General features: G+C 40.9%; 3 protein-coding genes across 6 annotated transcripts; 2 read left to right on the top strand and 1 right to left on the bottom strand.

Moving 5' to 3' along the window:
• Positions 1 to 620: 620 nt before the first annotated feature.
• Positions 621 to 6,179, bottom strand: anapc7 (anaphase promoting complex subunit 7). Of its 4 annotated transcripts, none has more exons than XM_034541850.1 (11): positions 6,037 to 6,179; positions 4,126 to 4,290; positions 3,821 to 3,940; positions 3,183 to 3,294; positions 2,865 to 3,018; positions 2,621 to 2,763; positions 2,287 to 2,404; positions 2,002 to 2,198; positions 1,687 to 1,911; positions 1,380 to 1,530; positions 621 to 1,279 (listed from the first exon to the last, which is right to left on the bottom strand). In XM_034541850.1, exons 2-11 carry the CDS (start codon positions 4,210 to 4,212, stop codon positions 1,090 to 1,092), a joined length of 1,497 nt encoding a protein of 498 aa, XP_034397741.1. In that variant the 5' UTR covers positions 4,213 to 4,290; positions 6,037 to 6,179; the 3' UTR covers positions 621 to 1,089. The 4 variants fall into 4 exon arrangements, with proteins under 4 accessions (XP_034397741.1, XP_034397739.1, XP_034397738.1 ...); XM_034541848.1 differs by having other exon boundaries at positions 4,126 to 4,312; positions 6,037 to 6,178; XM_034541847.1 differs by lacking the exon at positions 6,037 to 6,179 and adding an exon at positions 5,001 to 5,233 and having other exon boundaries at positions 4,126 to 4,312.
• Positions 6,180 to 6,250: 71 nt separating this feature from the next.
• LOC117736484 (ubiquitin-conjugating enzyme E2 G1-like) lies at positions 6,251 to 11,479 on the top strand. The gene is made up of 6 exons (XM_034541851.1): positions 6,251 to 6,452; positions 8,563 to 8,665; positions 8,775 to 8,872; positions 9,032 to 9,210; positions 9,333 to 9,440; positions 9,533 to 11,479. Exons 1-5 carry the CDS (start codon positions 6,410 to 6,412, stop codon positions 9,417 to 9,419), a joined length of 510 nt encoding a protein of 169 aa, XP_034397742.1. The 5' UTR covers positions 6,251 to 6,409; the 3' UTR covers positions 9,420 to 9,440; positions 9,533 to 11,479.
• Positions 11,480 to 11,574: 95 nt separating this feature from the next.
• Positions 11,575 to 13,431, top strand: LOC117736485. The gene is made up of 4 exons (XM_034541852.1): positions 11,575 to 11,784; positions 11,883 to 11,911; positions 12,316 to 12,446; positions 12,597 to 13,431. The coding sequence occupies exons 1-4, from the start codon at positions 11,705 to 11,707 to the stop codon at positions 12,750 to 12,752; spliced, it is 396 nt and encodes a 131-aa protein (XP_034397743.1). The 5' UTR covers positions 11,575 to 11,704; the 3' UTR covers positions 12,753 to 13,431.
• Positions 13,432 to 13,592: the final 161 nt, after the last annotated feature.

Raw genomic sequence — 13,592 nt, 5'->3', positions numbered from 1 at the left:
GGGATTCTTTTCAATAATGAGTGTAATGAGCCGTTTACCACTTCGAGGTGAGTGTTTCATAATTTTATTATACACTTTAAAAATATGTACAAAATACTATAGACAGTTATCTTGAAGTAGTTAAGAAACACTTGAGTCAATCGTAGGGTTACTTTTTTTTTGACACAGAGGCTGACTCAGACGACACACACCAAAATAATAAACGCCTGTACATTACATGACACATTCTTGTGACCAAATTCAAATTTTAGATTATATTTTTCAAAGAGCAGCAGAAATATGATACACAGTCACTTTTTCACGACCTCCTGTTTGCCCTTCGAGAGACGTAAAGTCGCTGCGAATTCACAACCTTCATTGTGATCCGCACCGCGTCTTCTTCGCAGCAAACAAGTGTCGGTTCGGCTCAAACAAAACACTGAATTCAAATCGTTGCCAGTCCCTCCTGTAACACGTGTGACGGGTAACGCGAGCAGAAATCTCCCGTCGCACCAATTGATTCTGACAATTGCTTCGTTCTAAATTTCCCACGTACTACCTGGAAACCGTCGTCCAGTGTACTGGACTCAACCCCAAATCCAATGCAGGTCTTCTTTTTCCTTTTCTTTTTTTTTTTTTTTAAATACACTGATACTCACTTCATTATGAGTATATGTAACTTGAAGTTGTACTTTGCACTATTTGCGGACGGTGATGCATTTATTCAGACTGCCAGCAAAGATGAAACGAGTAAGTGCTGGGGGAAATAACTAAAGTAAAGTCAGCGATATGACTTTAATCATTTACAAATATTGAGAAATATTGTTTAGTCGTACAATGGTGTTGAACAGCAGATGTCTAATGTCTCGGGGGGTTGAGTGTCTCCTGCTGCTGTAAGGCTGGATTGGCATCTGTATGGACGAGCCAACAAGGCTCATTTAGCTCCACGGCGAAGTGATAAGGTTGTCAGAATGTTGGGGGAAAAAAAAAAAAAAAAAGCATCCGCGGCCACGTTGTGCTGTTTGACGACTTCCGATGGCCAAAAGCTTCCCTCAGGCTGCGGCGGGGGCGGGGGGAGGGGGGTGACTGTGTATCCTGCAGTGGCCGAGGTCACTGCATACCAAACCACTGTTCCTGATCAGCCCACTGTGCTGCTTCACTGTCGCTGCCCTCCAGATCTCCGTCCTCGCCACTGCCCTCCATGTCGTCGCCGTCCAGCTCCACCGTGGCGTCTGTGGGACTCTCCTCCTTCTCCATCTTCTGCATGCCTTCTAAAGACTTCTGGTCATTGGGATCCAGGCTGTGGAAAGAAAGAAAACCACAACCTGTATCTTGTGCTTTGACTGGCAATTTATTCTCCAAGATTAGAAGTAGAACTGAAAAACGCAATCTCTGTTTACCTTAGCGCTATGCTGTACTGATCCATGGCTTCTTGGTAATCGTTGACAGCCACTAGGAAGTCTCCCAGCATTCTGTGCAGGACACAATCACTCTGATTGGCCAGGGCGTTCCTGAGGAGAGCGATCCCTTCTTCGTATTTCTGTTCCCGACCTTCACAAGAAGACAGGACCCCAGTCATCTCCACCCGAATGTCAACATTCATTTTCATTACGGAATTGAATGCATTTACATTTCTGGGAATTATGTCACTACTCAAGCCCACATGTTCATTTGAAAAACAAAAATATAGTAAAAGCTGTTATGTACTGAGCAGTTCCGCCTTCTTGACTACCGCCTTGGTGTAGTCCGGTCTCTGGGCCAGGGCTTTGTCCAGCAGGGTTTTGGCTTTCTCCTGAGTCACCGGGTCTTCCAGGCACACCGTGGCGAGGATGGTCAGAGTTTGTGCATTGGCCCCCAGAGTCTTATAGATGTTATTGGCCATCCCCATGGCCTCTCGAATCCCATTGGATGCCAGGTAACAGTCGATCAGACCTGTGATCGGACAGTTAAAAAGGTCAATGCAAGCGGAACAGAAAGGTAATAAATCTGAGAAGAATATAGCGACGATACAAACAAACATGCCTTCATAGCAGTCGAGTCTGCAGGGAGCCAAGCGCATGGCCTCCCTGAAATGGATGATGGCTTCTTGAACACGGCCCATGTTTCTCAGTGCTGACCCCTTTAGGAGGAGAGCCTGCACACTGTTGCTGTTCAGCTGGATGGCCTTTGCTCCCAGGTACAGGGCTCTGGAGTAACGCTTGCTATAAAAGCTGTGACAACTGAAGAACAGAAACCAAATTCAAAAAGGAATGCAAAAACTCTTAATTTCATTTTTTTTAAAGTCACCGAGTTACTCAAGAGACTCACCCAGAGATCACCCAGGGTTCTGCATGCTGGTCTGAGATATTAAATAATCTTCCTCCCAGGACTTCAACATCCTCCAAGTGTCCTTCGCGGGCCATCAGGTAGCCATAAACATCCATTCCTGCAAATGCAAACAACATAAGTGACATTTTACCAAGACAGCAAAGAGTCTCATGTTTCCATGTCTTGTTTATGTTTATGTTTAGCGTTATCTGGTGCAAGCGTCCCGAGCCCTAATGACTGTCAAGATAAAATAGGTTTTACTTGAAAAAACAAAAACAACAGTTTGGGACAGTTTGCTGGGTCAATCAATAAATACATAAAAACTGCAGCACACCTTTGATGAGGTATGGGTCGAGCATCTGGGCTTGTTCAAATTTGAGGATGGCGTTCTTGGTGTCACCCGCCCTGAAGTAGACATCTGCCAGGCTCACCAGGAGATCCACGTTGTCCCGCAACAGAGACTTCTTCTCAAGAGAGCTGAGACGAGATGGGATCAAATAAAACAGGTATATCACAATTAATAAGGAACCGTATGATTCAGTCACTTTAGATTCAAAAAACATTCCCGCTATGCTCACCAAATAGTGTTGATGGCTCTTTGATTGTCCCCCGCGTGTATGAAGGCATAAGCTTTGATCCAAACAGAGAGCCAGTCCAGGTTGGGGATACTCTGGATCACATCCATAGTCATAGACGCCACTTCAGCTCCTTTGACTGACAAAGAGAGAAGACCTATCGGGGGGGGAAAACCAAGTTTAAAAAGTTGATTCATTAAGTCCAAGCAGAGATATTGTGGGAATGCATGTGTGTGCATGCATATAAGAGCTACATGAGTCAAGAGTGTAGATAGACTTGAGCAAGTTCAAGTGTTAGTTAAAAATCAGATGACGGTGTACCAATGATTGCATCCAGCGCGACGGGACACTGTCTGAGGACCTCTTTGTAGCTCGTCACTGCAGAGCGCTCCTGACCAGCTTTCCTGTACAGGTTAGCGAGCATCATGTTGATCTGAGATAAGAAACAGTAACATCCATTATGATCACATTTCTTATTATTTATTTATTTTTGATAGGTGGTAATTCACATTGTGATCATGACAGTTTTTCTGATTATTGTCTTTTGATTTCTGAAACAAAAAGCAAAAAACAGTTTTGCCCTAAAAGTCAAATGTAACAATGTAGAACTAACTGTAGAGTGAATTACTGTTACAGCCTTCCTCCAGTTGTAAACATTTGATTACTTCTTTATAGCATCATAATCAATCGGTTTATCTCTTCATTCGTTTTTTCTGTATTTTCCCATTATTCCGAAACATTGTGTACACAATGCAGATAAAGATGTGGCTAAACATCCCGACTCGGCTTCCCCTTTCCAGCCTGACTCCCATTTTGGTCCCATATGTGCACGCTGCACATTCATATGCACAGCATAGTCAGTTAACAGGTACACGGCCTGGGTGATTTAAAAAAATAAAAAGTAACATGAAGCATGAGGAAAACAACTTATTGCAATAACGGTGAGATCGGCAGCCTACCTTTGGAGTCCTCTGTCTGGATGGGATCCCATCGAGCACGGCAATGGCATCTTTATCCAGTTTCAAAATGGTGTAGCATTCGGCAATCTTGTATTTCACCTCAATTTCTGAGGGCAAACTCTGAAAGACAACAATATGTATAATTGGCATTTTAGTTTCTTCTATTTCCATTTATGCCACTTGACCAAGTCAGGGGGATGGATATTTGTCCTTCAAGGTGCACAATAATGTACAATACTATAATCCAAACAGCAAATGCAATCGTTTCAGACACAACATGAAAAAGGAGGTATTATCTAACACACCTGTGCCTGAATGTTAGACGCAGCTCCACCAGTAGAAGTACGAACTTTAGATGTTTTGCTGAGCACCTTCTTCTGTTGCAGCGCCATGCTGTATTTACAGGCAGCATTACGATATTCCTTGTCATGGAAGATGGCATCGGCGTGGTAAACCAGCAACTGGTACTTCTGGGCCGGCGAGAAAAGCTCTCTTGAATCAAAAAGATTTTTTTTTTTTTTTTTTTTAAACAGTAAGTAAATACAATCAGAATAGACAACACCACCGAAAACATGTCTCTATTGCACACATCACGCAACGTGTGAGACATACATGATCTCTTTAAATGCTCAACAATACAGAAAAGAAATATGAGTAAAATAGTAGAAAATCATGTGGATAAAAACATTTAAAAAGGCAACCAACGGATGACAAATATTCTCCAATTTCCAAAACAAAAACAGTGCGACGGTACTTTAAAAAACGGACGTAGCCACTGTATTTATATCCATCACACTATATGTTCAACACAGTGAAGGATGACATGTGCACGTTATCAACAATATATGTGACAAGTCCTCCTTTTCACAACTCTCTGATCGGCTGAACTCACAATACCTCTCTAGATGACGGCTAACAACTGCAGGCATAATTTACTGCACGAGCCTCTCCCTGTGACTATTTCTTGGAAAATTACACACATTGTAATCTCGTAGACGTGGTTACGTGGTACGCGCATCTGTTTGCATTGATGTAGAAGCCCGAGCTGTCTTACGGCTACAATCAATAATGTTTGTTTTTGTTGGCTGGTTAGCTTTGGGCCATCACTGACAACACAATACGACGGCGGAGAAGAGGCACCCTTCAGGAATTAGACGCACCCGGTCCGGACATTACTTACGAATTGTTATTACTCATCGTCAGCAACAAACTGCTCAATATCCGGACATTAGAGTGAAGGCCAGCGGCGGACATATCCCGTACGTGATCGATTACATTCATCTTGGATTAAGTTGAGGGCTTGCTTTAGGTTTCCGTCTCAAGTTAAAAGTTTGGGCTTGTAAACAACTAACGCTAGCTAGCTTCTGATGTATCAAATATGGCGCCGATCAACCTTCCTTCCGCATAATGCTGCCTTCAGGTGCTTTTCACAAGCTCGTGCTTTCAACCACTACACTCTTAAACGTGACATATTGCGTCTTTAGCGAGCAGACGAGCAGTTTTATTTTTATTATTTTTATTTTGAGAAACAATTGGCGAATATTCAAAAAGTGAAATCAACGTTTTACAGATTCTTATAGATTCTTTTTTTTTTTTTAAATCTTCTCTTCAATAAGAAGAGAGGGATATGGAAACATATCTCCGATAGTTTTGAACGCAGCTTGGGTATTTGCTGCAGCAATATTTTTTATTTAGTAAATTAATACGAAGCTACTCAACAAATGTCCATTCAACATCCGTAAATAATAATAGTCAAGTGGAAGTATATCATATTAATAATGTGCATTTGGAGGGATACATTTACAATAGCAACATGCTTATTATTATTAGTATTCATTTATATTAGGCCACCGTTCATAATAAAGCCATACTGTGTCTCTGTTTAAAACCATGAATTAATCAAGCATTGTTTCAACAGGTATCAGCAAAACCTAATTAGCATAAATAAACTTGTCAAATCAACAATTAATGAGATAATCACAATGCAATACTAAGACAATTTTACAAACTCAAACAAGAAGATCTGGAACGAGTTGTTTTTCTCCCCTCTGCATGTATGAGATAATAAGACACGTTATATAAGGCCAAATCACATTAACCACAATACAACTCCATGTAGTAAACAACAACAGCACATTAATAATTAGTCAGTATCATCACCATCTGGATTTCTTACAAGACAACAAAGCATTGACTTTAGGAGTCCCTTTACTTACAGTCTTTAGATGACGTCACGGCTGTCTCCACGACCTGAACTCTAATGGTCCGGAAATAAATGTATCTGTTGATTTCTCGAGAAAGAAAGGTTGCCTTGAACACACGCACACACACACACACACACACACACACACACACGCACACACGCACACACACACACACGCACACACACACACACACACACACACGCACGCATAGTCAAATGCAGACGCGCATGCGCACAGCTCCAGCCAGCAGCTGAACCGTGTGTCAAAACACAGAGGGAAATCAGCAGCAGGCAGCGCAAGATCTCACCTCGATTTCAGCTTTAGCTCTATTTTTTTTTAAAGTATTTTGTCGACACAAAGTGATTTTCATTTACGTCCGCGTACCATGACCGAACAATCAGCATTACTTCTCCGAAAACAACTGGCAGGTAAAGAGAATACAACCCCGTGAGCGCATATAGCCGCAATAAAGGCAGCTAACGTTAGCGGTTGTTTTTGTTGTAGCTCCCGCAAAGCTGTGTTTACGCCATGGGAGTGAGCTCGGGAAGCTAAGCAACACAATGGGCTCCTTTATCGTTGCTGTTCAGCTACCTCGATTAGCTGATGTCCAATAAAGATACATATTTACATGTTTACGTGGCTCATTAACACCGACTCTTCATCGCCGACCTCGCTAGCGGGCTAGCAAGTTCGACATTAGTTAGCGGATGGAACAAAGGAATAATCAATCCAGGGTTAATCTGCCCTGATGACTCGGATTGCTAATGTTAGCGGTGCATGTCTCGAGCCGTCCATAGGCGGATATGCTGCTACTTTGATTATGATTACAAACGGGGCTGCTCTATAAGATAATATCTCATGTTTCTGTTGTTCTGAGACTGTTAAGTGAGGAGACGCATCTCAGTGGTGAAGCCCCCAGTGACGAGTCCTCCTGTTGGGTTCGTTTATTAATATGAATATTAATAAACGAACCCAACGACTTGTTCTTCTTCTTCTCGTTAATGCCAGAAACAAGGACCCCTCATGTACAGGTGCAGCTGACTGACAAGTCCAGCTCTGTGTGTGTGTGTGGGTGTGTTTGTGATTGTGTACACACACATAGAGAGAAATGAGGAAAAGGCAGTCAATATAAATGTAGATAAACTGCAAAAATCAAATACGGTTATTAAACTGTAATGCAGCTTTGAATATTATGAGTATGACCCCCACTGACCCTTGCATCAACACCCGTGCACATCTTTTCTTTATTTTATAATATATACTTGTTTTAGAGTACTGTTATCTGTTAGTTTTACCATATTTATCTTTAAATTATGTCTTGTTTATTGCACTACGTTTATTGTTAACATCCCATCACATGACGGATTTACTTTGGTTTCTCTGGGCGTGGGGTTGTGAATCACTGACTTTACAGGGGTGGACTCGATTCGGTCCTGCGAGTTGGTGATTCACTTCAACAGTGATAATTATTTTTGGGAACCACAATTTGATTCAGTAAACATTAGCCACACTGTATACTTATCAAACTAACAGGCAATGGTGTGAGACTGCCACTTCTTCCCTCCACTCTTAAATGGGGAGTCACAAAAAAGTAATGTTTCTATTATTTCACCAAATATTCTGATACGATGACAAACCCTGAAAACTGAATATCTCATGTGCAGATTATATCAAAGTCATAATAGAGGAACGCTTCAAGTCAATTAATCAATGTCGGTGCTGGGAATTGTTTCGAGGCACCCGTTTTACATGCTTTGTTGTTATATTAAAAACTCTACGGTTCCTGCGTCAGAAAAAATTGAAACGAGGGCTCCGCAGGTCAAATCGGCACCATTCATGCTCTGCCTTTTGAAAACCACGGTGTTAAATAAAAGGGCCGATACAGCACTTACTGCGTATTCACTCCGCTCAGCAGCTGTTAACCTACTTCGTATCATCAATTTGTCGTGAATTGCAAACTCAACCTCTCCTGCAACTGCTTTACAGCATTGGACAAAAGGAAAACTCCCAACATGCAGCTCACCGTAGATGTATTTGTGCCTTTTTTATTACAGGTTGGCTCATTGTCAGGGATGTCAACGCAGAGTCATTATGGCTGTTCCGCATTGTCATTGTTCTCTAAAGGTGTTTACTGTGGACCATTTCTTGCACCACCTGGGCTTTTTTCTCTTGGTGCTGAGGCCCATTACGAAATCAATTCATGTCGTAGTTTTGTGGTTAACAAAATAAAATGAATCTTGCCGTGGTTGTTTCTATTGCCATGTGAGTTAAATCCCAGGCATTTGTTTTGCACTTTGCCACGTCAAGGTTTTTTTGTTTAGGCTGAGTTTTGGTTTCGAAGCTTTGTTCTGATAATCATAAAATCCTGGATTACTGTTAAAAACTTTTGACACCCTCTATAAACAGATGATAATGTAATATTGTGTGTGCTAATTTGTCAAATTGTACCAATTGGCTTATTACATGATTATCTATGTTTTCTGTCATTTCCAGTTCATTGTTTTAAAAAAGAAATACTCTCTGCCTCTTTTTTTCCAGAGCTCAACAAGAACCCCGTAGAGGGCTTTTCAGCTGGTCTGATAGATGATGATGACATATATAAATGGGAAGTTGTGATCATTGGTCCACAAGATACCCTTTTGTAAGTGAGAACATATTTGGACATTCATGTCTTTAGTGTAAAAATCTATAAATGACTATTTCAAATCCATAACTTCTCATTGGTCCTTGCTATGTTCTTTGTATTGCAGTGAAGGAGGGTTTTTCAAAGCCTACCTCACCTTCCCCTATGACTATCCACTACGGCCTCCAAAGATGAAGTTCATCACTGAAATCTGGCACCCAAATGGTAAACACGCCCAGCAGATTCTTTTTGATGTTTACGTTCTTGAAATCTTCATTGCCATCTCATTTTTTGAGGGGGATAATTTCAAAGGTTATTGATCCACGCTTTGAGTTTAATTCGAACGAGAGCTGTCATTTAAATACGTGCTCCCGTTCTTCACAGTTGCAAAGAACGGAGACGTTTGCATCTCAATTCTGCACGAGCCAGGAGAAGATAAGTTTGGTTATGAAAAGCCGGAGGAGCGCTGGCTTCCGATCCACACGGTAGAGACAATCATGATTAGCGTTATCTCCATGCTGGCAGACCCCAACAGCGACTCACCAGCTAATGTGGACGCGGCGGTGAGTTACACCTGTTATGCCGTCCCCCTGACACAAAAAAAACAACCCTTTTTTCCTTCCTGTTATCGTGGCAGTACAAGTAGATGTGTCGCTGAAAAACAATGTAATGTTGCTCCCCACAGAAAGAGTGGAGGGAGGACCCTAACGGCGAGTTCAAGAGGAAGGTGGCTCGCTGCGTAAGAAAGAGTCAAGAGATGGCTTTTGATTAGGAGTCAATTGTAAATTCCAGGGTAAGTGAATTGAGTTGTCTCAGCTAATTTGGAGTCATTTGTGAAACCGTGTAGTCTTAAGTAATCGTAATGATGATGTTCTTTTGTTTCAGTTAAAGGAAATGCCTTCAGAGGGAAAATTTCAGCAAAAGGCTTTTGCACCCCTTGTTTTGCCAGTCCAAGGAATCGGTTGTCCTCAACCACGTTTCTGTGAGCGGTTGTCGTTTTCCACAAGATGAGCCCATTTGAGAACCCTACCAGCGAAATTAACCCGTTTCCTACCTGGAATTGTATATTTAATTTTATTTATTTTGAAAGAAATTAATGATGTAAGATATGTCACTACTGTAAATTAACTTGCTTTTTTTTTATCTGCTGCTGAACAGTTTCTACTTTATACCAGGTTTCTTATGCAATTTAGTGGTCGAGATTGTGTAAAACAAAAACCCCCTGTTACCATTAGGTCATCACTTGTCCTCCCGACCGAAGACTTCCCACCAGATTAGCGTCAGCCCAACAAATCTCTGTCGATAGATGTGATTACTTTCAACACTGTCATGGACTCACCGTTGCCTTTCGACGGCTTCACTTCCTCCCAGTCCGCTGGTTGTTCAGTGGGACGGGTTGAGAACCTTTAGAGTATTTTCGTACAGTCTTTATTTTTCTGGGAAAAGGCCTCCTGCTAGCATTGCCTTCTCATGCTAGTGCACGTCTAAGAGATATAAAACCACGACTCTCAAATCCGCATGATCCCCTCAAACAGCTCTGTCGTGTATCGTTGCTCGCTGTAGACGTAAATGGAATGGCTTACTTTTACCGATTTTAAGAGTCGCGGTTTTATAATGTATAGACTCGCACAAGCATCGCGAATGGTAACAGAAGGTCTGTGCCAACTTCTCAGGATTAAACTAGACGACTAAATTAGGGTCTCGCTTTGCAATCAGTACTGTAAACCTTTAATATTCCTGAGCCTTTCCTTTTTAACACGTGGCCCTCGTGGTCAATGACGATATCTATTAATTATCATATGGTCTGATGTCTTTTCACAACGTTATTATAAATCACGGACAACCAAATACAAGTCCACGTGTGTAATGGTTAACTGGCATCGGAGTTCACCTCAATTAAAAAAGGTTAATACATTTGACGAGGATTACGGTTGTTTGAGTTATTAATCTATAAACACGGGGAATTTTAGGGGGCTCCATCGTAGAATTAGGCGAGGCGTTCTTTCTTTGTTGCGGCACATTTGGCTTTCCATCATCAGCGTGTGTGTAAAGGATGATGGATAATTTGCAGGACTTTGGGTAGATTGTTGAGTAAAGCTCTTTTAATTCTATCAACATCTTGAGTTCTGATTGTTTCATACCTAGATAATATTTATCACCTTTTACTTAATCACTGAATTAGGGTTGGAATTCTTGATAGAGACTTGAAGTTAAACTCGCCACTTAGTAAAGTATAAATAAGTGTTCTGATGGGGAAAATGAACACAATCCTGCATCTAGGTTTTATTTTTGGAGAATATACACAGTCGTGTTCGGGTGGAGTCTGGAAACCATCGGCTTAATTTGTTCACTCTCATCGATGGTGTTGCTGACCGTTAAGCCATTATGACATCTATTCTGAATTATGTTATACATGATTATGGTCTGTGACTGACATTGGAATCATGGCTAACCATCTTTTGGCGCATGCAATCAGGTTTGAAGGAGTTGGGTCCGTTTAGAGATGATACCATTTGTTAGTACATTCTGGGTGAATGTGATGTGTACAGTTAGTAGGTTTCTGTAGACTTTATGATCACATAACTGCTGTTGACATTACCTTTTTAAGTCAGAATTTTCTAACCTACCATGACCTCCTCTGACCGGTGTTCACTGTATTTGCACAGATTCGGTGCGTTTGAAATGTCATTAAGCAATACGCTCAGAAAATGGTGTGTCCAGGTAATCCACCCTAACGCCATTATTTGTTTTGTTTATTTGTTTTTTTTCTTCTTCCTTTTGTGTCAATGCAATGTATATTGGACATGATGCTCAATAAAGTGTGTAAACAGATTGGCCTGTAATTTAGTTTGTGTTTTACATTTTAGATGAGAACACACTGGGTTCAAGTATATTAGGCCTCTGCTCTGTAATTGGAACCCTGGGAATAGCGTCAGATTTCAGAGCCGGCTTCATTTCCCGTTCCGAGGCTCTGCGACACACACTGAGCTGATGAAGATGCTAGTGACCTCTTCGGCTAATCGACGGGAAATATCGGGATTGTAAGTAACAATAACAATGAGGAAGCGGGTAACATTTGTTGAGCAGCTGAAAAAAGAAAACCTGATAAAAAATGGAAGCGGTCACATCTCAATGAGGTAAGGCCACAATGTGAGTTGTAGTCTTTAATGGAGGAATGAAGAGGATGCCTTTATTTTAAAATTGTGAAATTCTTTAATTTCATTCTATTGTGTAGGTCAGAGTCTAACCAGAGATGCATGCAGGGTGAGTCATAGATTCCTCATAAAAGCTTACTTGTAATGAAAAAAACTATTGCTTTTAATTATTGAATTACACAATGGATTATATGAATGCAAATTATACCTAAAATATTTAGGAGGTGTTTGCTTTCAAGTTGGTGACTAATCTAAAACTCTGACTAATAAATAGTCTGCTTTTGTCATTTCTGGCTGTCAAAGAAGAATTCAGATCTTTTAACTAAGAAGCCAATACATGTAAAAATCCTGCATTCTTCAATAAAAGTATAAAGGAACTATGAGCAAATTGCAAGTATCAAAAATAAAAGTAATTGTTTTGCAGAGTGGCCCCTTTATGCACATATAACTACTTTATATACTGTTTGGTAGTTTATAACAAATCGTTGTTCGGCTGCATGTTGCCTTTGACAGGCTTTGAAAGAGGACCTAGTCAGGAAGTGAGCGAGATGTACAGAGGAGGCCACGTGAATGCTTCTGCAGGCGGCCAGCACATGAAGACGATACTCATTCCCAAATCTATGACGTCTGCCCCCTTCTTACAGGTAACCGCATAACGCATAATGGAACATATGTTAAAGTTAGTTTTCTGTCAAGGGCTTTCAGATGGTTTAAATTGTAATATTGGTATATTAGTGTAACAAGATGACTCATTCTACCACACACAATCAGATCAGGTGTTGTTTCTGTCTCAGCATCCAGCCCTGACAGCTGGACAGAGACGCTACCTTTGCAGCATAGCAAACGTTTACAGCACAGCGCACATGAGGCAGCAGATGAAGCAGCGCTATCTCAATGCGCTGCACACGTGCGTACAACCAGGTGTGTATCTAAATGTCTCTCGAGCGTGACCTTTGACCGCAGCCATTCGTCTCGTGATGTGTTTTGCATTTCCTAGGTCAGAATCCCACCTGCAGAAGGAGGTTTGGGAATCACCAGCTCAGAGAAAAAAGTACACTCACAAAGGATGTAGAGAAGGATGTGGCGAGGGCGAAGCCTCAAGGGCAGTGGAAGAGCAGAAGCAGCAGCACAGCTCATTCTGATGGCTTGCTTCCAAAAATAGTCAACAGATGACCAAAATGGTGTCACTATTTTGAATGCATTAATAACCTTACAGTGAGTCCTTATGTTAATCTCAGCATCAATACTTGTTGTGTTATTTCACACATCTTCAAATATGACATCATGTGTCCCTAACAAAGAACTGTGTGCAGACTTATTTACACTGATATTAACTTATTATAGACCCCACCGCATATAGAGCTATAGTTTCATATTTAGTAGTGTCATATCAGTTAGTTGAATCTCTATTTGTTGTTTATCAAGTGCACTTGTATTCTAAATCATGCTATTACCAAAAACACATTAATAAATATTGTATGGGATATTCTGTTGCCCCAGAGTTGTGACTTTATATGCTTTTATTTATCAAAAATGAAAGACTTTCATTATTTAGTTGGGCCAGTTGGAAACAGATCAACATGATTATGGATTTGTATAATGTTGCCCATGACAATATAAGATGATGAATATTTGTATGACTATTTGATTAACTGTTTTTTGGTTTTACTGTGAATCCTAAAGATATTTACAGGTCTTTTAGCTACCTCTGTGAAATAAAGCAATAAAGAAACCTCCAAGTAACTTTAAGTATCTTGAAGATATTTCCCCTTCTAATTGTGTAAAGTATC

Source organism: Cyclopterus lumpus, chromosome 9 (genome assembly GCF_009769545.1).
Source record: "Cyclopterus lumpus isolate fCycLum1 chromosome 9, fCycLum1.pri, whole genome shotgun sequence".
Taxonomy (NCBI): domain Eukaryota; kingdom Metazoa; phylum Chordata; class Actinopteri; order Perciformes; family Cyclopteridae; genus Cyclopterus; species Cyclopterus lumpus.
This window is presented reverse-complemented; position numbering and strand designations above follow the sequence as displayed.

Excerpts from the sequence above, each read along its gene's own strand:
- anapc7 (XM_034541847.1), bottom strand. The coding sequence starts at position 5,101 with ATGAATGTAATCGATCACGTACGGGATATGTCCGCCGCTGGCCTTCAC. Across the intron at positions 4,313-5,000 it reads ACGATGAGTAATAACAATTC|AGAGCTTTTCTCGCCGGCCC; the intron begins GTAAGTAATGTC and ends TTTTGATTCAAG. Across the intron at positions 1,280-1,379 it reads CAGTACAGCATAGCGCTAAG|CCTGGATCCCAATGACCAGA; the intron begins GTAAACAGAGAT and ends TTCTTTCCACAG.
- LOC117736484 (XM_034541851.1), top strand. The coding sequence starts at position 6,410 with ATGACCGAACAATCAGCATTACTTCTCCGAAAACAACTGGCAG. Across the intron at positions 8,666-8,774 it reads GGTCCACAAGATACCCTTTT|TGAAGGAGGGTTTTTCAAAG; the intron begins GTAAGTGAGAAC and ends TTTGTATTGCAG. Across the intron at positions 8,873-9,031 it reads TGAAATCTGGCACCCAAATG|TTGCAAAGAACGGAGACGTT; the intron begins GTAAACACGCCC and ends CGTTCTTCACAG.
- LOC117736485 (XM_034541852.1), top strand. The coding sequence starts at position 11,705 with ATGAGGAAGCGGGTAACATTTGTTGAGCAGCTGAAAAAAGAAAACCTG. Across the intron at positions 11,912-12,315 it reads TAACCAGAGATGCATGCAGG|GCTTTGAAAGAGGACCTAGT; the intron begins GTGAGTCATAGA and ends TGCCTTTGACAG. Across the intron at positions 12,447-12,596 it reads CGTCTGCCCCCTTCTTACAG|CATCCAGCCCTGACAGCTGG; the intron begins GTAACCGCATAA and ends TTTCTGTCTCAG.